Source organism: Pagrus pagrus (assembly GCF_965226575.1).
Source record: "Pagrus pagrus genome assembly, chromosome: 17".
In the NCBI taxonomy this organism is placed as follows: domain Eukaryota; kingdom Metazoa; phylum Chordata; class Actinopteri; order Spariformes; family Sparidae; genus Pagrus; species Pagrus pagrus.
The window spans coordinates 19,244,673-19,272,156 of NC_140201.1; the positions used below are offsets into that span (position 1 = coordinate 19,244,673).

A 27,484-nucleotide genomic window follows, 5' to 3' on the forward strand; every position below is an offset into this window, starting at 1 on the left:
AAAAAAAGTTTTAAAATGTTTTAAAATAAACAATCAAACGCTGACATGCCCGTGCGTGAGAACAACCGAGAAAAAAAGATGACTCAAGAAGATCCTCGGAAGCACAGGACTCCGAGACGGTTCCCGGGTGCGTTTGCGCCTTTTCCGCGCTCCACCTGGATCCACCCCCACGTGCCCAACGACAACTATGATCGGGTGTGCCGACACATCTGGAGGAGAGCGAAGGAGGCCGGGGAGGAGCTGGGTCGAGTTCAAAGTGCGCCTGAGAGACAGCAGGATAAACATCACACGGCTCCAGACAGCGAGCCAAGTCACCGGTAAGGTTGAGCTGTCCATGACAGACCACATACAACACACACAGGAGGGCTACAGCAGGCATGCACCATGAATCACATCACCTAACCTTAGTCTGCTGCAGTGTGTCAATGAATCAGTCTCAAAATGGTTCAATAAAAGTAATTTAAAGGGTTTTACACAGCACTCACTTTGTTCTTGAGTGTGCTATCATCTCATTGTCCTTCCCAGGAATGTGATAATATAGTAGTTAAAGGGTAAGATCATCCAAAAATGAAAATGCAGCCATTATCCACTCCCCCTCATGCCAATGGAAAGTCCACAAAACATTTCTGGCGCTTCACATCAAAGCAGCACTCTCCTAAACAACTGAAGTAGATGGGGACTTAAAATAAATAAAAATCAATAGAGAAAACACATGAAATGGCTCCATACAGCTCATGTGGCATAATCCACACTGACTTGAAAATATGTTATTTACACCTTTTTTAAAAAGATGAAATCTTCACTGTTGCTGCTAAAATAAAAACATTAGCACACCCCCCGTCTAAAGTGAGTGTAAAACAGTTTTGGGTGAACTTAACCCTAAATACTCTCATATCAAAAAGTAGAATATAGTGGCTCTGGTATATTGTTCCATGTTTTGACTGTATTCCTTGGAGTGTGTCTGTGTAGGTTGGGAACAATTGAAACTTCTATCTATCTGCCTACCTACGGTGTCTATCTAACATCGTAGTTAAAACTCATTAGTTTCTCAGTTTCAAATTACCCATCATGTCTGCAGTTTGAGTGCTGTTAGAACTCATTAATATTGGATTATGAGTTTCTCACTGCAGCTATACATGTCAAACATTAGAGACACATGTTTTACAATACATTTCTACAACACATCCAATGATATCAAATGTAGAGGTCATCAGACATTTTTGACCTGTAGCTTCTCTTCTACCAAACGGTTTGTTATGCCTGTGTGTCCTTTTTTGTCATGCCTACAGTTTCTTTTTAAAATTCATTACATTATTTGCCTCAATTAGATGAAAAAGATGAATTGGAAGGAGGATGGATGAGAAGTTCAGGCCTTTATCTAACCCAGATCTTAACATTGCGGTGTAGATCAGGTGGGCTGCTGTGCGGTCACAGACCCACTGTACAATGTTAATGTACACCATCTGCTCGCCGGCCAACCCGAGCTTCCATGACGTCTCCGTTATCATAAGCATCCCGAGTCTCACCGGGCCGTCTGTTCCGCTTCATGGCCTCGACAGTCGACAGGCTGGTGACTAAAGAGTAGCCTCATTAAAAAGTCATGGTTTGAAGCGGGTGCTGCACCACACGTACAGGATGGTGCCACGGACCCAATGATTCACACTCTATCAGGCAAAATGTTGTTGGGCTCAACTAAAAGTCAGGTCAAATGTAGCAAAGACATTTTGGTGACCCATATCAACTGGTTAACCTATGGACATCTTAAATTGTGATGGATGAAAAACTACTACCTCTTCCCGTGCCTTCAGTTTAACCTGTTCTGAGCATGTTCATGATACGAGTGACCTTTACTTTATACTACATAATCACCACACTGATCAGATTCTAAAATAAATGTCAACTGCTTCTAAAACTCCCCAAAATGCCCGACTATATTGGAGACTTGTAAAACGATCTGACGACGCTTTCACACATTTCACTTGCTATGAAAAAAAGGTGCTCCATACAAGACGGCGTGAGCCAGTTAACCTTGTAGTGGCAGCGGTTTTGGTGTGATGGCCTGTTAAATATAAAAGATGTGTTAACCCTGCCACACTCCCACACATGTCTGCGTCTCTCTTCCTGTCTAGGGCTAAGGAGTGGCAGAAAGAGACAGATGATTTGGGTCTGAGCACAAAGTGTAAGGAGGACGAGCAGCAATACCACACTGACGCCATCCTTCCCTGCCCTTATCTCTTGGGCCGCAGACATCCCCATGTTGCCAAGCCTGCACGGGTACTGAGCCCTGTGATGGAAGTAGAGATGAAACGGAATGAGGGGGTTGCAAAGGGGAGAAACATTTTGGTGAGTATGATGACTTTGGAGGCTGAAGTTGTTTCATGTGTTGCTTTACTGTAAGCTAGTTAACCTCTGCTTTTAATCATTCCCTTTTTTAACAATTCACTTTCATGTCAGCGGAGAGATGCAGAAGATAAACGAAGGATTGTAGTCACCCGATCCAACAGCAGAAAAGAAGAACAAAGTTCTGCACCTGAACCCGGACCTTTGTCGCAAAATCCCTTCTGCTCTGCCGCTGAGGACCACAGCCCATTTCTGCAGAGGAAGGAAGATCCTCCGCTTCTCTCCAAGCAACCTAAGGACACATGTGAAAGCGAGATTGAGAAGGGTCTACGAAGCAGCTCTGACAGCAAGCAGGATTCCCCGTGTTCTAGCCCAGAGAAAGCCTTTTCTCCGTTATCTACCATCAAGGTTGGCATTCTACCATGTCCCACAGAGCCTCCAGCCTCAGGGAAGATGCATGGCCAGTGGGAGATTCCCCTTTCATTCCACCCACATGACATCCCCACTGACACTTTGGCAAGCGGCGTGACCGCCCAAGTGCAGGCTCCTGTCCAAGACAAAGCAGAAGCAACTCAGGCAAACTCAAAAACCAATGCAGCACCAGCAGGCCACACGCAGAACATACTCTTTGACCTGCTGGCTGACTTCCCTGCTCTCCAGCCCCCAGAGAAACCTTTAGCGTTGGGTGTAGTGCGTGGAGGGATTCCCGAGGCCAATGCTGCAGAGGGGGAAAGAGGGCATACTCTCCCACCAAACCACCGCCAAGAGAGTGGGGCTTCCCATCAGAGGAGGATGGAAAATGTGCCCCACGAGGTCTCCTCCATCTGTGCAGTAGATCAGAAATCTGTGCTGGACCTTCAAAAATTTGGCTCGACCCACCAACGCAAGTCTCCAACCATCAGCTGTGGGGAAGTGGAGGCCAACAATCCGCCGCCTCCTGGAGGTAATAAATCTGCCGTGTGTCTCTGCCTAGCTGGGCTCTTTACAAGCCTCTCCCTCTATCAGTTGGTATAAATAATCTGGTTATCATTAATATAGTTTTATGCCATTCTGAATACCCTCTGGAGCAACAACGGCACAAACACACACAACCATCGCTGTCTGAGAATCAATTATTGATATTAATGATACCGTCATACTCGGCTAATTTAAGGGAGAGGAGAGGCAGCAGCACCTGTCCCTGGCAGAAGTTGCTTAGTGCAAAGTTTGCAACAGTACAGCTCTCAAAGTTTGAACATTTTTCCCTGAGCCATTTTAAAAACTCATTTAATGAGCCTCTTTTGTTTTTTTCGCCCTCATCGCATCCTTTATTTTGTTTGACTTTTTCTGAACTTGAGACCTACTTCTTGATTGAAATAGTCGTGTCAATAGCGAAACAGCTAAATCAGAACAACCCTATCAATCAGGGGGCAGCGCTCTGTACCACTTGTCCTCCCACATGCAGACACACACACACACACACATACATGCAAACATTTCGTTTCTCTGTGTAGGTGTTAACACAGTGTGACTCTGCATCGGCGTTGCAGAGAAGTACTTCCTCGGTCGGATGACTCAGTGGGAAAATGTTTTCATAATGAGGGGATTATTGTGCAGAGGCAAAGTGAATTACACGGTGAGCCTTTCCGCACTGACTGTTGGTGCAGAACAGAACAGTGGACACAGATATGAATTAAGTCAACAACAACTCAAGTACACTGTGTTAATTTTAGTAGCTTACAGTACATACAGTACCTCCTACAGCCTCGGCACTGAGATCATAACTTTGCTAGCCTCTTGGAAAAAATGATTTGATAAAAAACAAATTGGTTGTTAAAAAGAGAAACAAAGTTAAAGTCGAGCTGAAAGGAAGAATGCCTTTTAACCATTTTAGATCATATCCACAGTCATGTTCCAGACCTATTCGACAACATGTGCCAATAAAACCCAACCCAGCCCCAAAACATTAATTTGATTGTATTTTCTATCAAATTCCAGTCAGGTCCTGTAAAACTAAAAATTAAAGCGTGCTTACATAAGCTTGGACCAACCAATGTAAATAATATCATGCCATCCACCCATCAATCAATCTTCCACCTTAAGCAGTGAGGTTTTACTGATTACTGTACAAAAGCACAACTGTAGCTGTAACTTTAATGGGCTCATTGTGAACACAGCCGGCAAGAAAGCCACCTAGGTACTGTAATCCCTGTCGTCAAATTGGCAGCCGGCGGTCTCGGATGCTGCGTCAGGTCCCGCTCGGGCAGCGTTTGGCCAGCCTTCTCATCACTTAATCGCCTGCGTTTACTGGGAGTTCCCGGTGACCCTGGCAGATGGAGTCGGCTACTTTGACACGTAGCTGCATGATGAGGAGTGTAATTTACATTCCACGCTAACGCTTTTGGCTACTATATAGTTCTATAGTACTACATTAGCTACCGGGTTATCAAATATGTTGTTTGGCCTCGAAATATGGCCCGATGTCCCTCAGCATTTTTACTATCCATTGTCTTGTAGTTGGTAATCAGGAAGCAGTGAAATGATAATTTGTTGGATTCACTACGTGTATACGACTTGCAACCTGTAACACAGCAATACCACATTTTTAGCTTCCCAACCTGAGTTAGGTCAGAGGAAAATGGCCGCTGTGACCTCCCTGGTGGAGGTAATTTTATGAGTCCGTTATGTTTCTGTTTGAATTCCCTCCACCAGCAACAGGTGCACAACAGGAGCTGAAGGTGGCTCTGCTCTGCTATATGAATGTGCATGTGAATCATACTGCTGGCACTCCTCCAGCCGTTTGCAGTTAGTGCTGATATGATAGTATTTCCTCTCTGATAACATAGCCCCGTTGATTCAATAGCACTTTGTTGACACCCTGAGGGAGAGGGGGGGACTCCTTTACAGCAGAACATAACACAGTCCTGTCAAGCTTACCCTCTGCATCACACTCAACGAGACACAGGCCAGACAAGACGATGTGCATGTGAAATGGGTAGCAGTGCTAATCCTTGCCCTCTTGCTGTGCATATTGCAGTTGCAGGTGCAGATGGCGTGGGTGTTAATGCCAGGACCTGGGCAAGCGCTGCCAAGGCGGGCATGAAGCAAGCAGCTGCCCCTCAGGAGAAAGCCAGACCTTGTACCTTTCAGCAGAGAGTTATCATTAACACAGCCAAAGGTAAGTTTATACCTTGGCATCTTTATCCAACGTGTGTGTGTGTGTGTGGTTTTGTGTGTTGTGTGTGCAGGGGGTGGGTATTAAATTTCACGGGGGGCAGCATGAAGAATTCATCACGATCATCACCGGTTGGGCACATTTATTTTGCAACACAAGCTAAGCTGATGGCTACAGCATGTCGTCCTGCCCTTTATACACGCTGTGCTTTAAAAGGTTTGCTCTGTAGCACTTTTAAACATCAATATATCATTGTCAAATCAATTGTGATATTTTAGGTTATTTACTGGATGCAAATGAGGCTGTGGTTGAGGTGATTGGTGGTCTCTATCTCACACCAGTGGTAGTGTTAGTGTTTGTGACATTAATTAATGTGTGCCTTTTATCAAGCTCAACAGTGAACACTGGCAGATCTCTGGCACCGTTTGAGGTGGTCTGGTATTGATATAAATAATAAAGTGACATTTTTACAACACAGACAAGCATTCTGGACAGTCTTAAAGCACAGAATTGCACAGGAAAGGTTATGCTGTCCATTATCACAAGATACTTTCCATTAATCCTCCTGCTGCCGGTCTCAAATAAGATGCTTGAGTCAATTTTGACTTTACTGAGCAGATGAAACCCCCGAAAATCTTCAAACGTCTTCTTGTCAACCACCAAATTTGTCTTGACATCACAGAAATGTTAAATTAGTTTAGATATGTCTGTGTACAGTCAGCCTGTCATATTATGAGTCTCATAATGAGGAAACCATTATCTAAACTGAATGATCCAGTCAGTTGTTGCTCCAGAGAAGTTGCTTATCTGATGCCAGTCAGTTATAGCTGGATTTGGGAGGGGACCATGCAGTATACCAAATTCTGTGTACAAAGTGACAAGTTAACAAAGGGTTCAGGGTTTTCAGTGATGTTACCACCAAGGAAACTTTGCAAGTTAGCCTCAATTTTGAGGTAAATAAAGGCAGACACTTTTTAAAGTCAAAGGCATTTGAGTGAGTGAAATTAGAGAATTGCTGATCCTCACTGGCAGACATTTTATAGTATGTCATGCGTAAAAGATTGTATTAAAAAGGCAAGTTCCCAAAAAAACAAAAGATTGTTTCTCATAGCTTCATCCTTCTATTTCTTTAATCCTTTGTTCTTCTGTCCTTTTACAGCCAGGTATTGTTCCGCTCAGACTCCTAACCATCAGACAGCCATCCCGATGGTGGCTACTATGCGTCAGGGCCCTCGACCCCACAACCCAAGCCGGTTTGGTAGGCCTTGCCATCCTCCCACCAATCAGGTGAATATATTCCTGAGATTTGAACTGATTTACAAATACATTTGAATATGTATGCTGTGTTACATTGCTGTTTTCCACTATTATCTATGCCACACTGTATTCTTACCTATTGTATATTCTACACATGTATTTAATGTGATACATCCTAAAAATGGATAATTATAATGGCGACATCTATCTGATAACCTACTTTTTAATGGCTTACTGATTACATGCATTTTTAACAGCACTCACAGAGTTCAGATCTTAAATCGGGAATAAAGGGAGAGATTTGCTTTGAAGTGTATATGACTTTGCAGTGACCCACATCATCACAGCTCTACTTATCCTGCATTATTGCTTAGTTACAGAACATTCATAGCTGATCAGAGGCTCTGTAAAACCCGGCTCTCAATCCAACAAAGCCTCTGTTGCCACAGAGCTCTCTCTTTTCATTTTTTACTGTAAGTGAACCACAAGAAAAAGACTTATCACGCCATTGTGGTGTTAGGATAAAGAAAAAGCTGTTATACGGCTGTACCAGCGATTTTACCAGCATTTTGAGGTTACTGTACTTATCTTGTAGCTATTGTATTATATTATATTGAGTATTTTCATTTTCTGCCTCCCTATACTTCCACTACACTACATTGAGGTAAATATTGTGCTTTGTACACCACTATATTTATTTGATAAGTTTATTTTCTAGTTACTTTGCAGTTTGCATTTCGCTCAGAGCGACCCTAGCACATTTTTAAGTTAATTAATTTCGTCAGCAATTACAGATAATCATAAAAGTGCTGAAAATGCGATCTGAATATTGGCCAATAATCGATTGACCCGTAGTATACAGTGTGTAGGTACAATACATGTTGACATATTATGCACAATTGGCATCTAATAATGTAACTTGAACTTTTGATACTTAAAGGTGTTATTGATAACATTCAGGCTCTAACTGTGACGTTCCATTTCTCCCCTAGGCTAGCTAACTAACATTAATGTTGCTATTGCTATCTAAAATTGACATTGCTAATGCTTGCTAGCAAACGTTGTTAATGCTATCTTGCATTAACGTTGCTAATGCTAGATAGCTAACGTTTCTCACAATTTTAACATTGCTAACACTAGTTAGCGTTGACATCGCTAATGCTAGCTATCGTGAGGCAATACAGTATGCTGGGCGCATGGCACCCTCAATTTTTAAGTTTTTTTCCACAAACTTGTAAATAGACCTGGTGGAAGCTGGAACCAACTGCAGAATTCTTACAGAGGTAAATGAAACAATCATTTTGGACCTGACAAACATTTATCAATTTGACTTTTAAGTTCTTTAATATCTTTAAAATAACAGACTTTTACTGAAGTGCTATTCATAGAAGTCATATCACAATATCTTTACTTTTACTCAAGTAGGACTTTGTGGTACACTGTCCAAAACTAGTGTTTTTATTTTTTGGATGAGACTGAGCGTTTTCATACTCACACTCATTAAGCCAATGAACTGTTTGTGAAATACCCCTGAATATATCTGGTGGCCAGCCTTGACAACTTCTCCGCCGTCTACCAGTGAGATGTTGTGTGACAAAGTAATTCTAATTAAAGCTGTTCTTGTTCTCAAGTGTAGAAAACCGTTCATCGTTCATTAGTATCACAAATTAAATTCAAACAAAGTAGCTGTAATCAAACAGATTTGACAAGGTATATACACTTTATTTTTGCTTAGTAGCAAAATGCCGGTTATGACAAACAGCCGGCAGACGCCGTGGTCTCGACAATACAGGGGTAATAAGTTCAACAAGGCAGAGAGGTACTTACAGGTGTTTATTCAGGGTAGCTACTGACACATTTGAGCACCTCTCAGATCACAATAAGCACTCAGGACAGTGATATAACTGTATTTTTCTGGCATGTATTCAATCACCTGAGGACCAGTTAAACTCTTGACATTTAATTTCTGGTGCAGGGAAAACATCTTCGAATTCAGTCTGTTAAAGCAGCACATGTAACTTTGGAGCAGCAAGGTGTAAACATGTAATTACACGTAACAAAGTGTGCCACGGGATCCATCTTCTGCACAATGAGTAAGCAAAGTTCAGTGTCGTATTAGCAATGCAAATTAGTGATAATGTATGCCACTGGAATGAAGGTTTTGCCTCATTCAACAATGGTGAGTGTCATGCAGTAAAAAAGTGTGTCCACCTTGTTACAGGGAGAAAGAACGGGTATGTGTGAGGCATTTAAACCATCTGAGCCACACTTTGTTGATATATTGATATTCTTGAGATGAATTCACAATTGGCATATTGATTTCTCCCAACTTAGGTTTCTGTAGCCCAACCTGTGTGATGTGGCTCAGTCATCTATAAAAATCAAGCACATATTGAGTCATTAAAGAGTAAAGGAATAGTTAGACATTATGAGAAACATTTTTACTGTATTTGTTTTCCTGCTATGAATTAGATGAGAGGACTGCTGCTACTCTCACATCATTGTGCTGGTGCTAAATGTAACAAATTAGATGGCAAAACATTCCATCACTGAAACTCTGCAAAATAAACTAAACTGTAACTGAGATGTTCGACAGGTAGGAGGCCTGAGTTTATCGTCATCATGGTCTGGGTGAACACTTGATACTGATTGGCTGCAAGGTGTCAATTGACTCCTGAGGAACACATGTCCTATCATCTGTTCGCGAAAATCTTGGTATTGATTTAGGACAATGACATTGCTGGCTTGCTAGCTAGTCTTGTTATTAAACATAACTTGAGATCATATTTATTGTTTGTCAACTGTACGCAGTGTTATTGCGTTTGAATCTTGCTAGCACAACGTTAGCTTACTGGCTAATACCTGAGCTGAAGGGTTTTATGAGCTGAGCACACTAGTTCATCTCCTGTTGCTAAGTCGTATTTAAGGTTTGTGCGATTTACTGGAGCGGTGAACAATGTTTCCATTGTGTGAGGACCTTAAGGGATGTAATGATTGTTCCAGCTATTAGTCAAAACTTCAGGTGTTGCCAGGGAAAGAGAGTTATTGCTTGTGGAAAAACTTTCCTGGTGAGGTCACTGAGGAGGCTACCAGGGAAACGATTATTGGTGAAGCCTCCGGTGCTTGGCTGAACGTAGTAGGTAAAAAAGTATCCTCATAACTGACGCACTGGCAGCACTTTCAAAGCTTTAGAAACATTATTTAAGTGGGATAAACAATAATATTAGTTTAAGTAGTATTCACTCGATGATCTTCTTTATGAATGATAAACCGCACCAGTCACTCTAGGAACGAGTATTAAGCGTCCTGTTATCATGACAAACGCAGCACAAGGTATCATTAGGGCAAAATTCATGAAAATACAAATTTATGGTGTTATTTTCTTTTTCTTCAGAGAGTGACCATGGTATAAGCAGGATATAATGCACTGCATAATCCCTGACATTGGCTGGAATGTGTAGGAGCATCTAACCTGGCTTTTTTTTGTAAGAGACGTGGTAATTCAGCCATTCTTCCCCCACTAGTCTTTCTGTGCTGAATGCTAAGCTTAGCTCTAGATAAATGTTGAGCATTCAAACATGAGAGCAGGTTTGGCCTTCCCGTACATTTAAGAACTAGCCGATGGGGGTCTCTTACTAACCATCCAAAAACCTTGGACAGACAACAGCTGAATGAAGCACTCAAACTGACTAGTAAATGAAGAGTCAAGAAAAAAACTGCTTACTTTCCAGCTGTTTTTACTCAGCGGGGACTTTGCAGTGTCAGGTAAGGAGAATATTTTCTTCTCTCTGTGTAAAAGCAGAACGTCGTATTTTTATCTCCATCTTTTCTCGATCTCTCCTCGCCCTGCCCTTTCCCGTCTATGACCTATTTAAATTCGGGTTGCACTTTCTTTCACGATGTGTGGCGGTGACAGTGACAGCAAGGCTTACTGCACTCTGAGGCTTGCCCCTTTGGCCTCGGCACTTCCAATCCAGCAGGATAATTACTGAAGCTGCAATGTACATTCCCCCTGGGTGCAAGTGGCAATATGGGGGTCTCTTGGTGTCAGCAGAGAAATGAGATGCAAGGAGGCAAGCCTGAGAGAGAGAGAGAGAGAGAGAGAGAGATAGGGGGAGAGAGAGGTTGTAAAGTGCATGACGGTGATGGAGGGAGACATTATAAAAGTTTTATTTTTGGCAGCAAAACAGCTGATGCAGAGATGCGAGTAAATGTTTATAGAGAGTGTGAAAAAGTTATGAGAACTATTTCAGACACTGACACATTTTAAAATCGTTGTATCTCTCTCTCACCCACAGGCTTCAGCTCACATGCACCTACCTACTCTTGTTCTGCCACTGACCATAACCTAAATATTCTGCCATTAAATTTACAGCAAAGAGAGCGGAGAGCGATCGAAAAAAAAAATCAGATAAGGAGAAGTTAAAGAGCTTTCTTTTTTTGTTATGTCAGGGGTAGGAGTATGAATGAGGAATGTGCTGTGAACTGATGGCAGTAATCATTAGAGTTTCTCTCTAAAACATCCATGGCCACTCGGGTAGAACCGAGGTCCTCTATACGCCTGAAGTCTGTGAGTGTTTCATCCTCCCAGCCTTTCACTCAGCCACACTTACCATTGTTTAGCATTGATTTAAACCTCTTCTGTCTCAGTAATCAAATCCAAGATATTAGATACTGCCTCTGGCAGAGAGCAATTAAGTGAAGCTCCTTTTATTTTGTTGGTGAGTTGGCATACCTAGGCTGGCAGTCGGGTGCCAAAGCATCCAAACTAAAAACAAAAACAGAGCAACAAAATGTACAATTAAAAATGTTCCACTCTTGGCAGACGTGGAAAAAGAAGTGAGTGGCCAAACTGTTTGGTTTAGCAGCTTGATCGACGGTCTGTTGCAAATGTAGGATTGTCAGAAACAAGGCACATTTGAAGGGATGTGAGAGGAGGAGGGGGTGGAGGAGGAGGAGGGTTGGCGCGAATGAGGCTTGTGCATTTGAGCCTGTGCGCCCTTCAGCTTGTGTAAGTGCGTGAGAGGCAGAGACATAGGCCAAAGTTTTCCCTCTTGCATTCCTCTCTCCTCTTCCAGCTAATAAGCCTGTCTCCGAGCTGTTGCTAGGCTACACAGGTCTGTTGTTATTCTCTGGCAGGTGGCCTTTTCCCTCCTCAGGTCTGTGTGTTTGTGTGCGCGCGTGTGTGTATTTGATATCAGTGTGTGGCTGAGCCAAACAGAAAAAGGTGAAAAAAAAAAAAAAAAAAAAAGAGACACAAAGGCAAAGTGTGTAACAAAGATCATGAAATATGATCTGAGATTGCCCCCCGAAGATCCAGTGCTGTACTTTCCTTGCTGCATTCTCTGGCATGTTTTTTTCAGTTTCGAGCCCTAAAAAGTTCCTTTGTTGCGTGTGTGTGTTTTCACAACCGAGCCGCTCATGCAGGAGATTGTGCACGCCTGTGTACGCTTGTGTGTTGCCTAAGCAGCCTGTCCATTTGTGGACAAACCTGTGGAGCCGACTCATGTGAACTCATTCGGCTGAGGCGATCTTTAAAGTAAGGAGGTTGAAAAATCTTGTAACTTAGCAACAAAACAAGGTTCTATGTGTGGTTGTATACTATCTCAAATAAAGTACCCGAAAGCCCCTAAAGAATATTGGTATATCGGTTTGTCCTTCCTGTAACTGTTTTCATGGGGGTGGAAGATCCATAGATTGGTTTTGAAGTGGGCATGAGTGCGGTTGGTTATAGGTCATATCAGTGTGTTTGTTCATATACTGTACAGGAAATCCGCTCTCAGTTTTCTCGCCAGCACTTTAACCCCTCAGCCGCTGGGAGAAGACACCTTCGACCTCTCTGAGCGTCACCTAAAACACTTGCAAAAATATCCTCAAAAACTACTAGAAACTGGTGCAACAGGATATGATAAATAAGTCTTTCCCTACGCCCAAAGCACAAAATGACCATATTCTTAGTTGTGTTGATTTATTGGGCATCAGTAATTACTTAAAGATAAGTTGCCAAGTGTTGAGGTTCTTGGCTTTCAGAACTCACTCTCCATACTGCACACTTTGGATCAAACCCCCTCCCCCGCCCACGATCTGGCATTTTCAGATGCTCAAAGATGGAGGATGGTGCTATGATTGAGCGCCTGGCAGCACAAGACATTTTACCCTTCAGCTGAAATGCAAAAGACATATTATTATTATTATTGTTATTATTATTATTATTATAAATTACCTCTTCACTCTGCCGCAATTGTCTATTGGATCTCTGCTCTAATTAGCTCATTTGCTAATCTCTGCTGTGGGAATGTGGCTCCATGATTAATTAATTTACACCCCTTCAAAATATATAACAAACTTTGATTAATGGCAATTAATATTCAATAAGAATAAATGAACTATATACTTTTTTTCTTATTATAATGGCATGTTAATTAATTACTGTGATGTTGCGCTTAAGGTTTATGAAGTGGTTGTCAACACGGCATAAACACTGTTGTTTAGACAAAAACAATGGCAAACTTTGCATTAGGCAGCATAATGAATCTGAGGGATATTATAAACAATATCCTGGTAGTCCTAAACACAGAAGTACGGACGTGACTAATACCTGTTGCTTACAGTGCTATACTGTATATAAAGCAAATCCTCCCTGTAGGGACATTTCTTTGCTGTGATTGGTCATTTTCAGAAATGGTGATGGTCCCTCTTGGTTTTGTAATGGTTGCTCAGTATCTGATACGGCACACAGGTTACATTTAATGGTATATTGGCGAATATACTGTGGATCCAATCCTATACTGCATTGTCTCTCTGCGCTCAAAGGATTTTGACTGTAACTTAATTGTTTAAAGCTGCTGCGTGCAGAATTTTTACATGATTATAGTTTCTTTTAAATTATTCATGAGGTTGTTGGCTGTAAAAAAAGAAAAAAGATAATCTGCCAGACTCCAAGCACATAGGGACTTCAACAATATAAAGAAGCATTTGTTACTTTGTTTAAGCAACATTATATAACTTTTTTTTTTTTTTTACCTTAAAATCATTTTGATGTTACAGTGTCTTGTAACAGGGTGAATGGTGTCTCTGTCTCAGCCACTCTGCCTCCCTATCACTTGTTCCTGCACTGTGTAACTTCAGTGAGAGGGCAGGATCACAGCATTACATACATGTTTACTTCAACATACATGTTTTACACACGACATTGTTGTGATGTGATGAGTTCTGTTTGTAGTCTGTAGTGGGATTTGTATTTATATCAGTGGTTTTGCATTCAGAAACTGTGGGGGGCGCCAAATCACACGGCTCTCTAAATATCAAACATTTGGATTGGCCCATGATGCTCTTAACTTTTTAAACACTATTATTTATGTCTGTGTAAGAATTCTGACAGCTGGTTGCAGCTTCTAACAAGGTTTGTCAGCCAATAGAATAACGCCTTTGGTATCACATGGCCTCTGGGTTTAGTCGGCATCAAGAGTCTTGGTTGTTGCCAGTTTGTGGTGAAAATGGCTGAGTTCTACAGTATGCACCCAGTATACTGTAGTGCCCTAAAGTTACCTAGATAGCAAAAACAAACTGGCAACCACTTGGGGGGCAGATGATTCGAACAACAGCTGTGTTTCAATGAGAATGTAATGAAAGGGGGCGTAATACCACATAGTGTCTGAATATTATCCATGCCACCTTTAATTTTGTTTGGCTAGCAAACTAGGCTATGAAGCTTCCACTCTGAATGCAGATACTTAGTTAGCCTAGCTTTCTAATGGTAGCACTAATTTGCAGATGACATAGTATTTGCTTTTTTTTTAATCTCCTGCTGAGTTTCCAAGCCCCCAGACACTCTGCTGTTTTTGCCACACAGTATACTGAGGGGTCCAGATGTGGTGATGGCAGATTGCCAAAGCTCACAGCAAAGGGTAGCCCCGTGACCTCGCTGTGAAATGACTTTGAATTTGAATCTCGACAGAGAGTAATGTACAACACGTACGTAATGTAGGAAATGCTCTAATCACACATGGCACAAAGAAACAGCTAACACTGTCCGCCCTCCAGCTGGTTAAGTGCCTGTGTGGCTTTTAAAACTAAAGTGATTTCACAAACTATTTTTAGCATCACGCCCGCTCAAATTACAGGGAGCCCATTGTCGGTCTGAACCAAGAATTTCCCCACTGTAGGTAAACAAAACAAACACAAAAATGTATTACTTTTTATTGGTGATTACAATTTTGGCCAAATAGGTATCCAAGCCAAAAGAAACAATCAATATGAACAGTAGGTTCTGATTTCTAAGCAAAATGTACAGTTTCTTACAAGAAATGCACCTTTAAATAACAGTGAAAGACTCCATACTGCCAACAAGACAACTTTATGGGACTTTTCTGTGCAGTGAAGGTGTGCTTGCTTTCTTCATCGAAACTCTCCAAGGCAATACGTCCAGATTGTTTTTCTGAAAATATTGCTACATTTATACTCCACTTCCATTGTATTTCTGAAATATTACACACAGACAGTTCACTGAACTCGTCTCTTTACTTATTCATTCGTTTTGCCGAGGCAAAGCCGCCCAATCTGGTGAGACTGTTTACCTGCGAAGGAATACTTCAGTCCTGTTCCTCGCTGACACTTCCTTACCTTTCAGTAGAGTTAAGCACTGATTCCTTGTTTCTCATCCTCATGCATATTATTTATCTGCCCTTTTCTCCACCTTTCTCTCTCCATCCTTCAACCACATGTTTGTATTCTTCTAATCGCTTGTTTAATCTCCTCACTTCTTTCAGCATTCTGGAGGCCGCGCGAATCGAGCCAACTGTCCTCCGGGATTCAGATGTCCCCGTTTTCCTCCCCAACAGGTGAGGCCGCTAACATTCTCATTTTCTCCCCCTCCCCGTCACTGAAGTTTGGAGCCGGTTCAAATCTGCGTTGCTGAACTTACATCCAACTGTAATTTACGTGGGAGTCTTTGCACGCACGCTGCAGCTGCGACTCTGTTCCCCATTGATTCTTATTTTATTTCATGAAACTGTCGGCTTGTATTACATATAAAAGTGCCGCCGTCGTGCAATAAATCTTCCTCAGGAGAGATTAAACAATCGCTGTGAGAATGATGCTAAATATAAGTCACATAAGATTGGAACACGCTGCACACATGAGAATCAGAGGAGTATATGTGTGTATGTGCATGTGCCCTTTCAATTTTGGTGTGTAAATGTGTGCATGTGTGTGCATTTGTCTGTAAAAACTTGCCTCGCGCTATATAATTGAATATGTGGAAAAAAGGGTTTTATTTGTCCGGGTGTCACTCCTGATGGATGCCCCTCATAAGACAAGCACAATCAGGGATCATTCCTCATCTTTCCTCCCACTCCTTACCCGTCCTCTCCATCATATTTTATTCCCTTAGCCTAACACCTACTCTTTTTTTCCCCTCTTTTCTTTGTTGGCACTAGTAGCTGGTGGTGTCACAGTGAATTTCATGCTGCCTCATGTTGTGTCTGTTCTGTCCTAGTTGAGAAGGAGGCTGGCTGTCTTTAATAATAAGTTCTATGACCATCACAAGGCGATGCAAAACTGCAGAGCTTTAGAACCAAAGGCTTTTCGCTTAGCTCCGCCATCGTATATACATAATTTTCCACTTCTAAAAGTTTACATTATGCATGTGTTGGACCACTGAAGGGGTTCCGAGTGGTCACATAATTGTTTTACAATGGCTCGATTACAGCTAGTGAATGTTTCCTCCTTCCTATGGTCGTCACACCTTGGATTTAGGCTGTTTTGGGGTTCTGCCGCGAGCTCTTCCAGACTGTCACAACATTAATTCATTCAATTTGAGGATGAATGATGCAGCAGGCTAGTGCCCCCTTGTGGCCGGGTCATTTTTAGGGCCCGTGTCCACATAATGTTTCTCTCTGGCAGAAAAACGCTGGGCAGTGCGCGTGGCAGGCTGGGTTGAAGTGCTTGTGCGGTGAATTTAGCTTACTAAATTATATGCCATATGTGTAACTGTATGTTTCATTTGTATGTGAACATATCTTGAGCGTATCTGCCTGAAGATGCAGAGGGAATTTCAGTGTAACCTGGCAATAAAATTGTATCATGTCATATTGTACAACGCACCAGCAACATTCAGTCAATGGCCGACCAGCTCCCACAAATGGGCTTTTCTACCTTTTTTTGTGATAGTCTCTGTCTGAAAGCTCAGGATAGACAGACACGGCCTGAACAAACATCTCCTCCATTGCCTTGGTTATCAGGATAAGGGATGATGAGTCACACCCATTTAATATATGATTGGTAGCCAGAAAAAGAGTGACGGTGAGGACACCAGTGCCTTTCTGAAAAGTTTGGCTCTTTTCAACTGGAAGCGCTCAAAGCAGCCGCACAAAAAAGGCAGCGCGCTCTGAAAAAGTACACTGGGCGTAGCGTATTTTTTCTCGAGGCGGCCGCATGCTGCCGCAGATGCTCTGTCTTCATTTGGAACAACTGAAAATAGATGCCGGCGCTCAGAAAAAATATAATTTAGCCTTGAGTCGGGACTTAGGAACAGCCAGCGGAAACCTGCCTGAGGATCTGAAGCTGCTCTCTGCTCAAAGGGGAACACCGATTCAATATAACTGGGAGCTAAACCAAGAAGTGTTTTAGAGGTAGTCAGTTAAATCTTAAAATCAATTCCAAAACAGTCTGTTAACTTGTGAGGACATGCTAAAACTGATCCCGTATGTTCTTGTCCCTTACTATTTGTTAAAACCGAGCAGTTGTGTTACACTAGCAGACGGGAGCGATCTTTGGCTTGATCCTGACCGCAGTGGATTACAACCCAGATGAAATAAAAGCATGAAGAGACACGATTTCTGGGATGCTCCTCAACTGATAAAAACATGACTGAATAGCTTTGGCAATTCTGTCCAAATCTGTCAAGCAAAGAGCTCCACTGCTCTGCTCCAGGGGTCGGACTGCACCAACAACAACAGCTGGCAAAAATAGCAGGGCGAATTGTGCACATAGGCTCAGCTTTATGCTTTCCAGTGAGTGAGGTTAACTTGGGAGCGTGACTTAGTCTTCAACGTTATTCCTGTTTGAATGACCTCAGGTCAGCTACCCAAGGGCGACCGTAATGGGAAACTGTAGGCTTGTGCATGAGCTGATGTCTGCACCTCCCAATCTGAACAACACTGTGTGGTGGTCACAATGTGTACTGTTGCAGAGGCAACGTGGTGGAAATAGAAATAAAAGATAAGGTCATAGAAGAACTACACCTTGTGTACTTTGGTGGAGTAGAGCAGTGGCTTAACATCACGACAGCTTCTACAGCTGTGACACGGTTATCTATTCTGTCCGTGTGTGCAATAAACAGCCATGCAAAGTTATCAGAACAATGCTCAAACTAATTTACTGATGTGCTGCAAAAGAGAAAAAGAAAAAATGTTTTTTAAAAACGTCTATGTCTATCTCCTGCGTCTATGTTTGCTCAGTGTGGATGCAGCACACACTGAAGCCACTGAATGTACAAAGCTTTGACTTCGCCCAACAAAAGTGAAAGCTCAAGACACAGTTCAAGGGTCCACTTACCTAAATTACAAAATCACACATTTTTTTAACGACCTTTGGGGTATTTGGCCATGCAGGTTTTTATCCCCATGTTTCGAGGTGCTCGTTTGTGAGATTTCTGGTGACTGTGAATTTGTCTCTTAAAAGAAAAGCAGCTCCGATGAAAGCTGTCCTGAGCGACATCTGTGGATTACAATTACGTGACATAATGATTGTCTCTTGAAAGGCGTGTTGCTGTTCACTAATTTTTCAGTGCTGTGAGAGCAATAACGTGGGGCTGGAAGGATGCCTGGCACACAAAACATCTGAATGGTTAGCTGACATGAAGGTAATTTGAAAGAATGTTTTCCTTTTCTTTAAGGTGAGCTGCCTTTGCGTTGTAGCTGTGTGATCACTGTTTTCACAATGCAGCCGAAGAAAAAAAGCACAATTTTCACAGTGTCGAATGAAACCGAGGCGAGAATCATCTTCGTGACATGAGCTCGGTAGGAAGGCGGCTGTGATCGCAGCTGCTCATCGCCCTACACTGCTTGTTCTTTTATATGTAACCGACAAGGTGAAAAATACATCCTGTGTGATCACAGTCATCCTGACTTTTGCCACCTTTACTCGCACTGTCAAAATCAGCTCCCAAAAGGACAAGGGTGACGCTCATTTTGTGTCTCTTAGTAAAAACCTCACAGGTTTCATTATTCTGAGTGTTTCTGAGTCTCTGAATCAGCCTATTTTCCACCAAACTCTTAGTGCATGCGAGCGTATCTGCGTGTCGCCTCCACCTTCAAAGCCGCTGCATGCTGATTGTTCTCTAAATTATGACTCCATCCTAAAAAATGTGCCCCTTGGTCATAAATATTCATAATTTGTAATCACTGAGTCAAAAGCTGAACCACAGTTTTATCGCGCTAAGTGGTGCCTCCGTGTGCAAATCGCATCTGTATGTGTCTGCTTGTGATGTATCATACATCTGATAGGTGCGTACGAAACTTAGAAGAAACTCCGACGCTGGCCTCATTCACCTTGTGTGGTGAACAGCAGTCGCCGGAGGGGCCCATTTCTCAGTTAGCTTCAAACAGATCCAGTCTAATAGCTGCTCAAAGGACACACACGCTACACGCTGCCTTCTTTTCTTCCTACCCTCTCTTTTTAGAGAGGCAGAACTATGCCTTGTTGTGGTGAAATGAGTAAAGATTTGAATGAGTCGATGAAACCCATTATTAATATTTAACAAAGCTCTTTAAACTTACATGGCGCCATTGCCTAGTTGAACCGAAAGAGAGGGAGACGAACAACAGAGAAGTAAATGAGTGGAAAAAAGGGATAAAGGAAAGGAGCAGATCATTTTGGAGAGGCTTTGAATTTTTTTGGCTACAAGACGGTTGAAGTCCTGAAACTTGGGAGAAGATGGTTGGATTCTAAGCTGCGCATCTACACTCGGAATAAAGTGGGAGTAAATAAAGAATATATAAGGTCACAAGGTCCCTTGAAGTCACCACTTAGTTGGAGAGAGGTTGGCACAGTGCCTCCCCTGTCTTGACTTACTAAATGAATAAACATGCACCCTGAGCGAAACGTAGCATATAGCTCACAGTGATGTGGAACGCCTCCACCTACCTCCTTACCCTGAAGACAGAGGGGAGGAGATGAGGGTGCAGGAAGCGAGTGATGAGGTGGATGAGAAAAAAAAAGCGTAGGAGAGGAGGAAGAGTAGAGGGCGGATGCCTCGTAGGTTATTCCAAAACATTCTCGCTCTGATTTATCTAAAGCAGAGTGTTACTTCGGTCTCTGTGTTGGAAAGTTGGATCCAGGCACCGAGACATTGCTTGTTTAGATTGTGTTATCAGTCTATTTTGTTTGCTTCGTGGGACCTCATGGCGCCAGTGGGGTCCTGTCACTGCAACGGCTTGAATGCCAATGACTCCTATTGGACTTACCTCCAGACCTAAGCTGAATAAATGTTGTGAGTGTGTATAAATGGCCCGTCTCAGCTCGACTGATGGTGTCGCCTGAGATTCAGCTTGTCAGGTCACCAGTGGCTGGTTTAGTCAGTTACAAACTGTCAGCTGGTTAAAATGGCAGTTCTGGTAGAGGAGAGAGAAAAATCACCTCATCATATTGGTTGAGTAGCAGCCGTTTCTGTATGACACGAGCCTTAAAATGTTTACTTATGGATAAACTGAAAACTTCAGGGCTGTTCCTCTGCTCCGCTCGCAGTCACAGCCAGTCTCGGCGGCTTGCTTTCTCTTACTCGAGCACATGCCTTTTGTTTGCACTGTTTCATACTCATACTCGTTCATATTTTAAGAGGCTACAAATTATATCCAGTTATAAACAAGCCTGAAAAACTTTTAGTTAGAACAAAGGCACTGAGTCATTGCTATTGAGATGATGCACCATCCCGTCTCGTCGCAAATCTTTTGTCTGAACAGGGCTTTAGGTTTATGCTTTAGCTTTCATTTCCAATATTATGTCGTGACAAGGCCGTGCTCATGGTCATTTAGAGTTTGGCACAAAAACCACTTGGTCAGGGTGAGGGGGAAATTATATTTTGGCCTACCTGATTCTGTGGACTGGAAATTGTCCAAATATCTTTTTATAAATGTTTAATAGTTTCAGTGGACCTTGGCTTACCGCGCTGTTATGCCACCACCACGAAATCAGCTCACATTTACTGAATGTTAGATGAACATAACATTACACATATTGTAGATATATTCATATGATACGTACAGATTTGAACGTATCCGCAGTTTGCAGAAACATAAAATGCCAAGATTTTATTCTGGTGAACAGGCTGCTTACCTTATCTGACCTTATCTGCCTAAATAAGCTACATAAAAGTGCCAGAGCAAAACGTTGCAACATACAGTCCAAAAACATATGTGACCTGTTTGTTTTTGTGAATTTAAAGGGGCATGATGCAGTTTTGGTGAAGAAATCCAAGCTCAGAATTTTAGAGAACTATTTATTTTTTTCCTGAACTGAATAAACAAGCTGTTCTCAGAGGAAAATAAGGTCCCCAGAACACTGTTTGAAGCTAGAAAGGTGGCAGGGTCCGCCACATATAAACAAAGTAAAACAGGATGAAAGTGTGTTGTCCTTTAAGGTCTGGTTGTTTACTCAGTTTATTCAGTCATGAAAACAAAGAGTTTATTTAGTTTGTTTTGGCATAAAAACAAATCAGTCAATGATGATCTTTCTCTTCTGATTCAAAGTTCTTCCCCCAAACTACATAGTGCACCTTTAACATTTTGGAGCTGAGCAGTGATATTTTCCCATCCTCTAACATCTCTATAGATAAGGTCATATTGATGTCCACACTTCACAGCTACGCCTGTGCCTCCTTTTAAATGTAGCTACACATTGGGGCTACGGGCTAAATGCAGGGGGATTGAGAGAATTGTGTTTATGATGCCAGTAGGAATTGCTGATAGTAACGGCAACATTAAGGAAATCTGAAGAAAGCAATCGTCTCTTAAACAGAAACACACATTAGCGGAGCCATTTCCACCGCAAACCTTCTGCTCACCTAATTTAGCCACATCAGTCGCTGACGCTCTTTTTCTTTCCACAAAACAAAACAGAAATGTAAATAAAAATCCTCTGGCCCCAAGGATGTGATGTGTTTTACATCGGTAAATGTAAAAGGCTTTCATAAACTGACTGAATCACTTAGAGTGCACATATCATTCAGCACAAAGAAAGCAAATGTAGGCCTGCTTCTTTTTTTACCTGAAATGGATTGCTAAAAGATGAAGGAGAGAGAAAGTGGCTGGGAGGCAAATGTCCAATTGACTGTGTTTTTATAGAAGGTTAGTTTTGTTGCAGCATTATTTGCAGTCGTAGGATATTTCATGAGAAAGGAACCTAACGAATAGATTCTGTTTTCTATCATCAAGTGAAGCTCTTTTCGGTCGCATCAAAGGCCGAGAACAAAAAAAAAATTGTCTTTGAAATGAAATAGTTCAACCTTTTTCAATCTGTCTAAAATTCCACAATGCTTTTCATCAATAGTCTCTTTGTGCCGTTCCATTTTCTCAGAATTTCAAATGCCATTTTCTCCCTGCCTCCCTTTGTGTGCCTCCAGTGAGCATGTGGGATCAAGGCTGACGACAGCAGGAGCTGATAACCGGAACCCCACAACAAACGTTGAGGGTGACTATCGGTGTCGCAACCCGATCTGTGTCAGACACAAGGCGGGGTGAGAGGTGAGCGCTGCAGCGTTTTATGGTTCAGCAGTGCCATTTTGGGGACAGGAGAGGAAGAAAGAAAATGAAAAGAGGGGCATGTTTTTCTTTTTTTCTTTTAGACCCATTAGATCCTTCCTTTTTTGGTCTCACAGCCTCTTTAATCTCTATTCCTCTACCTTCACCTTGGCCTGCTCGCTGTGTCACCTCCAACTCCTTCTTACTTCCGTCCGTCTCCTCAACAGATGTGCACGTTTGTGTCTCTGCATTTGTTGCATTGTGCATTTTTATCCTCAGATAACCGGCAGATGCATTGATATTAAGTTTGATGGCTTGGCTCAGATTATAAATTGACTGATTCATCCGTGTGGCTGATAATCATCGCCGATTAGACGGTTTGCAAACTACTGTTATCAGCGGAACCATTGCTTATTAGCTAACTATTCAACCTGTCTACCCACAACCTATAGCTCACTATCTAAACTGTGTACTTTGTATTGAACGCTTTTCTCTAGAAGGGACAGTGGTAGCAACAATCTATATCTCCACTGTGCTTCAAGTATTCAATATTACAGAATATAAGTGCCTTGGTAAATTTGATTGATAATTCATTTTGTTCTTTCTCTTATACTGTAGATTACTGATGTGATTTATGTGCATGTGTCTGCCTCTACTCTTGAGCCCTTGGATGCTGTCTAGCACTCAGCTCTAAGGTTTATTACCGGTGATGTTTATAGCACCAATCATTGCATCCTGTATAAAAAAGTTGGTTGGTCTTCTGAGAGACGTGATCGGCGTTTGTTTTTGTTCATCTACAAGGACCTTATTGGGAAATCCATTTCACATCTTTTCTGGATTGGTCCAGAGTTGGTAGATTTCCTTTTAGTTTGTATGTCCCGACCCCTTGGATCTTAGCGTATACAAATCCTTACTCAAACCGACATCTCATTGGGAATCGCTGGCTTAGATGAACAGTAGAATACCAATTCAGACAGTTGATTTAAGTTTGTATTTCTGATGCCTGTGTTTGCTGGAGAGAGTTGGGTATTGGCAAGAGTGCTTGTGAACAACAGTGTGGGATTTTTGTCTGTGAGGAAGTGAGAACAAGAAAGAAAAGGATTTTTGTTGACCATCAAAGTGATGGCATAAAAGGCATATCACTGCCAGGCCAATATTTTCCTGTCATCCAAGTAGTATCCAACTGTTATCCTCGCCTTGATATTTTTTTATTTGGATTTCATCTTTGGGACGTGAATAAAGACACAAACACGCAGACAGCAGCGCACAGTGATGCGAGCGCACGGAGTGACGTGGACGCATGCACGCACAATGACGTGAGTGAGCGAGCGCGCGCACACACACACATATTCATGAGATCATTCTGACTCTCTCCTGCCCATACCCACACACCCGCCAGCCCCTCACAGGCATGTTCACGAAGCTAATCACTTCTACGAGCACGTGTGCCCGAGTACATGCAGCACCTACACCACAGTGCAAGCTGCAAACAGCGAGGACAATCAATCAGTAACAGAGAAAATTGTGACTGCTCCCAGATTTCTTTCCTTTGCCCTCTAGTGTCTTAAATATTTAGACTGTTTGACATCAAATGCATACATGAATGTTAATGAGGCAGATCTCAGTCTGCACATACACACACGCGCGCACACACACACACACACAGAAAAGACGACTTGAAAAGCAGCAGGATGCAGTCAGAAGCAACTCATTTCAGAAACCAAAGACGGGAGCAGAGCCCTTTGTAGTTTAGGGCTTGGTTATTGTACAGTTGAGCTCCATTTTTTGGACGGCTTGATTCAAGAGAGGCCGAAGATTGCTTGTGGATACAGCGCAGGCCGAGAGAGATATTCTGATTGTTACTTCAGGAAAATTGTCTCTGTAGTCTTTGACACGCAGAGGGGAAAAAGGCAGTTTGAAGCATCCTTTTCACGGTGGTGTCTTATTCCCCTTGAAAGTGAAACCAGTAATAAGGCAGCCTGAACACAGCGCTCAGAAGCGCCTGTCTATCAAGGGCTCGTCCGAGATGAGGCCACACAGTCAGTTCCTTTACACCTCGGAATGAAACATCTGCTTATTGCCCAGGAGCCACGTCTTGAGCCTCTAAAAACAAACACTGTCCTGCCCTTCATCTTTATCTGCTGATGCTGCTGAGGTTTATTCCTTGTAGCATTTTGCTTGTGCCAAGAATCACAAATTAGATAATTTCAAAATGGCACAATATCCACATATTCTGACCTCCTTCCCTCCAAAGGCCAGACTTCCAGACCTTGGACGCATTTCCAACAAAACAGCTATGATAAATGAGCAAATACAAATGAGGCTAAACTGGGAAATAACAAATGTAAATGCTGGCACTCAGGAGGGCTGAGATAAGGCGTGGAAGAATCTGCCTCCGAATGATATTTAGGGAGGTGGCTCAAAGCCAACGGTTTTTGTGTTGTGTTTAAGTTTCTGCTGGAAAATCAATTTGCTATTTGCCAAGGCCTTTTTGTACTGAGTACTTTCTATGTTTCCATGGAGCTCTTGTGGTTATTAAATGTGGCTGCTATTAGCAGTGAAATATTTTAATCTCTCAAATAATTTAGGTAGAATATACGCATTCTACGAATCACTGATGCCTTTCAAGAGGCAGCGTGAATGGATGTGGGATGTGCTGCTTTTTTCCCCACAGTCGACTCTGTCTGAATGTGGCTTTTGTATCCAAAATCACGTATTCTATCTCAAGTGTGTTTGTATAGAGCCTCTAACTGCATGCATTCACAGAGTGACACACCGTGTAATCAAACCCGTAGAAAATAGCAGCCGCAAAAGTAAAGGTTTTATGAAGTCAAACGAAAAATACCACCTTGCCAGTGCTATCGAAGGTGACTAGGATCCTTCAGACATCTCCAGGAATTCCAGACAGTCATCTCTTTAATCTGGCTGGGTGGAGGATGCAGAGTTTAAACCAGGGCAGAGAGGAGTCACCCTTGTAAAACATTGAGTAGTGCACTCAAGGAAACCAGTCCCTTTAAAAGAGACGTGCCCAGGATAGACATGCTACATGAAATTACACTCCTCCCTGCACACCGCCCTGATAAACTTGTTTGTTTGAGCCTAGAGCATTTCATTGTTTGTGTGACAGAGTTAAGCACTGAGCTGAGTATACAAGTCCACAGTAAACACTGGAGCCTGTGCCCTGCAAATCCAGCCTCCTGCTTTGGATGCAATTATTTTTTTTAAATTCCTGTCCAAAAGATTTGTGTGCAAATATCAACACGGTGGAAGCGACGCGGCGTTAATGCCCGAACACCATGTGTGGCTTCCTTATTTTGTGTTTGTGTCAGGATGTCTGAGAAGTTTGTACAGCATGCCAACTTCTCTTTTCAATGATGTCACGACTTCTAGTTTATACAGTTAATTAAATTGTGCTCGGTGATACCGAAGCCTTGTAAAATGAAGAAAGGATCCGATCTCATTTACTTCCCGACAAACACATTATTTGCAATACTGACATCAAGCAGCACAAGTAGGTTGGAATAAACTTTATTCAAACCTCTGATCTCTGACATTCAACACTGTGTGGGATGATGTGCACCAAACCAATTATCACTTATTATCATTATCTCTACAGGTCAAAGAAAATGGCTGAAAAACAAAGACCTTTGTTTCTCAGACCTTGGATTTTTATTGTGAAACAACATGTCACAACAGTTGATTTTCCTGTTGCTTGGTCTACAGTGAGTTGTAAAGCTTTTACGCTTGCAGTTGTGTGTCCTCAGTCTTTTTTAGTGTTGTGGCTGCTTGTCACGAAAGGTTGAGAGTGGTCAGCTCAGGAGACTGCTGGGTATTCAGCTAGCTCTGCGCTGAGTGTAAACCCTGCTCTTTTGCAACAGGGACACCATAAACAAGCTCGCAACGCCTTTCTCTCACAATTTAAAATGATCCCTTAGTGTGCTATGTCCTACCACAGCACTAGTATTATAATATGTACATTTAATAAAAGTAATGTGGTGAAAACGAAGCCCAGTGCACAGTAAGCAGGCTCAGTGTTTAGTGTCTTTGATTTGTGAAATTGGTGGAGTTACCCTTTAACAAATTAAGACTAATTCTTCTAATTTAGACATCATCACTCATTTCACATTTGACTCATGTCACTTAACAGAAAAGCATAAACTTATATAGTAGAAATGTAACTCACACCAAGGGTTGTGGTGAAAGCAGCAAAAAAGTTTCAAACACTCTGCCTCCATATGCATTTCTCTTTTATTATAATGACATTTCAGCCCTCAGGCCTTCCTTAAAGGCTAACTCCACCAACATTACACATTAAAGTGTGTTTACATGTGTTGGGGAGCACTACTGCATATGTGAAAAACACAGTGTAAAAACTCTTTCTTGGCTTCAGGGGAAGCTGCATGCAATCTGATAAACTGCCTCCAGTGATGTCCACCAACCACCGATTGAATTACTTCAAGCAAAGTTACATTTATAAATATAATGGTATCTCCCAAAATGTTAAAAATACATTCACTTTGAACAGTTTTCCAATAGAAATACAGAAAAGTAGAACAAAAGAGCCACTTTGATCATTTAAGAGCTTCTTAAGTTATGATGTTTTGGGGAACTTACACTTGAGGAGGATCTTAGGATGGACTTTACAATAATCTTAGCCTTGAGATGCTTTTGGTGACCAGGGCAGAGGGTATTAAAATGACATCAAATAAGCCGGTAGAGACTGTATATTAATATCTTCAGTCAAATCCAAGTAAAACTCATAAATATCTATATATAATTGCGTATAAAACGTTGGACATTGGATTTCATGTGCCCTTGAATCTCTCTCTTTCTGTGTTTCAGGCCAGAGGTCACCCTTCTAGACGCGGCCACATGGGACGACAGCCAGTGTGATGACACAAAGTCATTGTAATATCTGAAATTGACATTGCTGGAAATTATAAAGATCCACTACCCTTCCCTGTATTACCGTAATAAATATTTTGCTTCACACAAC

General features: G+C 42.1%; 1 protein-coding gene across 2 annotated transcripts; it reads left to right on the top strand.

Moving 5' to 3' along the window:
• Positions 1 to 9: 9 nt before the first annotated feature.
• On the top strand, positions 10 to 27,484 carry c19h1orf94 (chromosome 19 C1orf94 homolog). Of its 2 annotated transcripts, XR_014624601.1 has the most exons (8): positions 10 to 317; positions 2,130 to 2,343; positions 2,455 to 3,283; positions 5,357 to 5,497; positions 6,654 to 6,781; positions 15,520 to 15,591; positions 22,371 to 22,491; positions 27,331 to 27,484. XR_014624601.1 is itself a non-coding variant. In XM_084379420.1 (7 exons), exons 1-7 carry the CDS (start codon positions 46 to 48, stop codon positions 27,379 to 27,381), a joined length of 1,707 nt encoding a protein of 568 aa, XP_084235546.1. In that variant the 5' UTR covers positions 10 to 45; the 3' UTR covers positions 27,382 to 27,484. The 2 variants fall into 2 exon arrangements, 1 of the variants encoding a protein (XP_084235546.1); XM_084379420.1 differs by lacking the exon at positions 22,371 to 22,491.

Coding starts and splice junctions, on each gene's coding strand:
- c19h1orf94 (XM_084379420.1), top strand. CDS start 46: ATGCCCGTGCGTGAGAACAACCGAGAAAAAAAGATGACTCAAGAAGAT. Junction 6,782..15,519: donor GCCATCCTCCCACCAATCAG/GTGAATATATTC, acceptor CACTTCTTTCAG/CATTCTGGAGGCCGCGCGAA. Junction 15,592..27,330: donor CCCGTTTTCCTCCCCAACAG/GTGAGGCCGCTA, acceptor TCTGTGTTTCAG/GCCAGAGGTCACCCTTCTAG.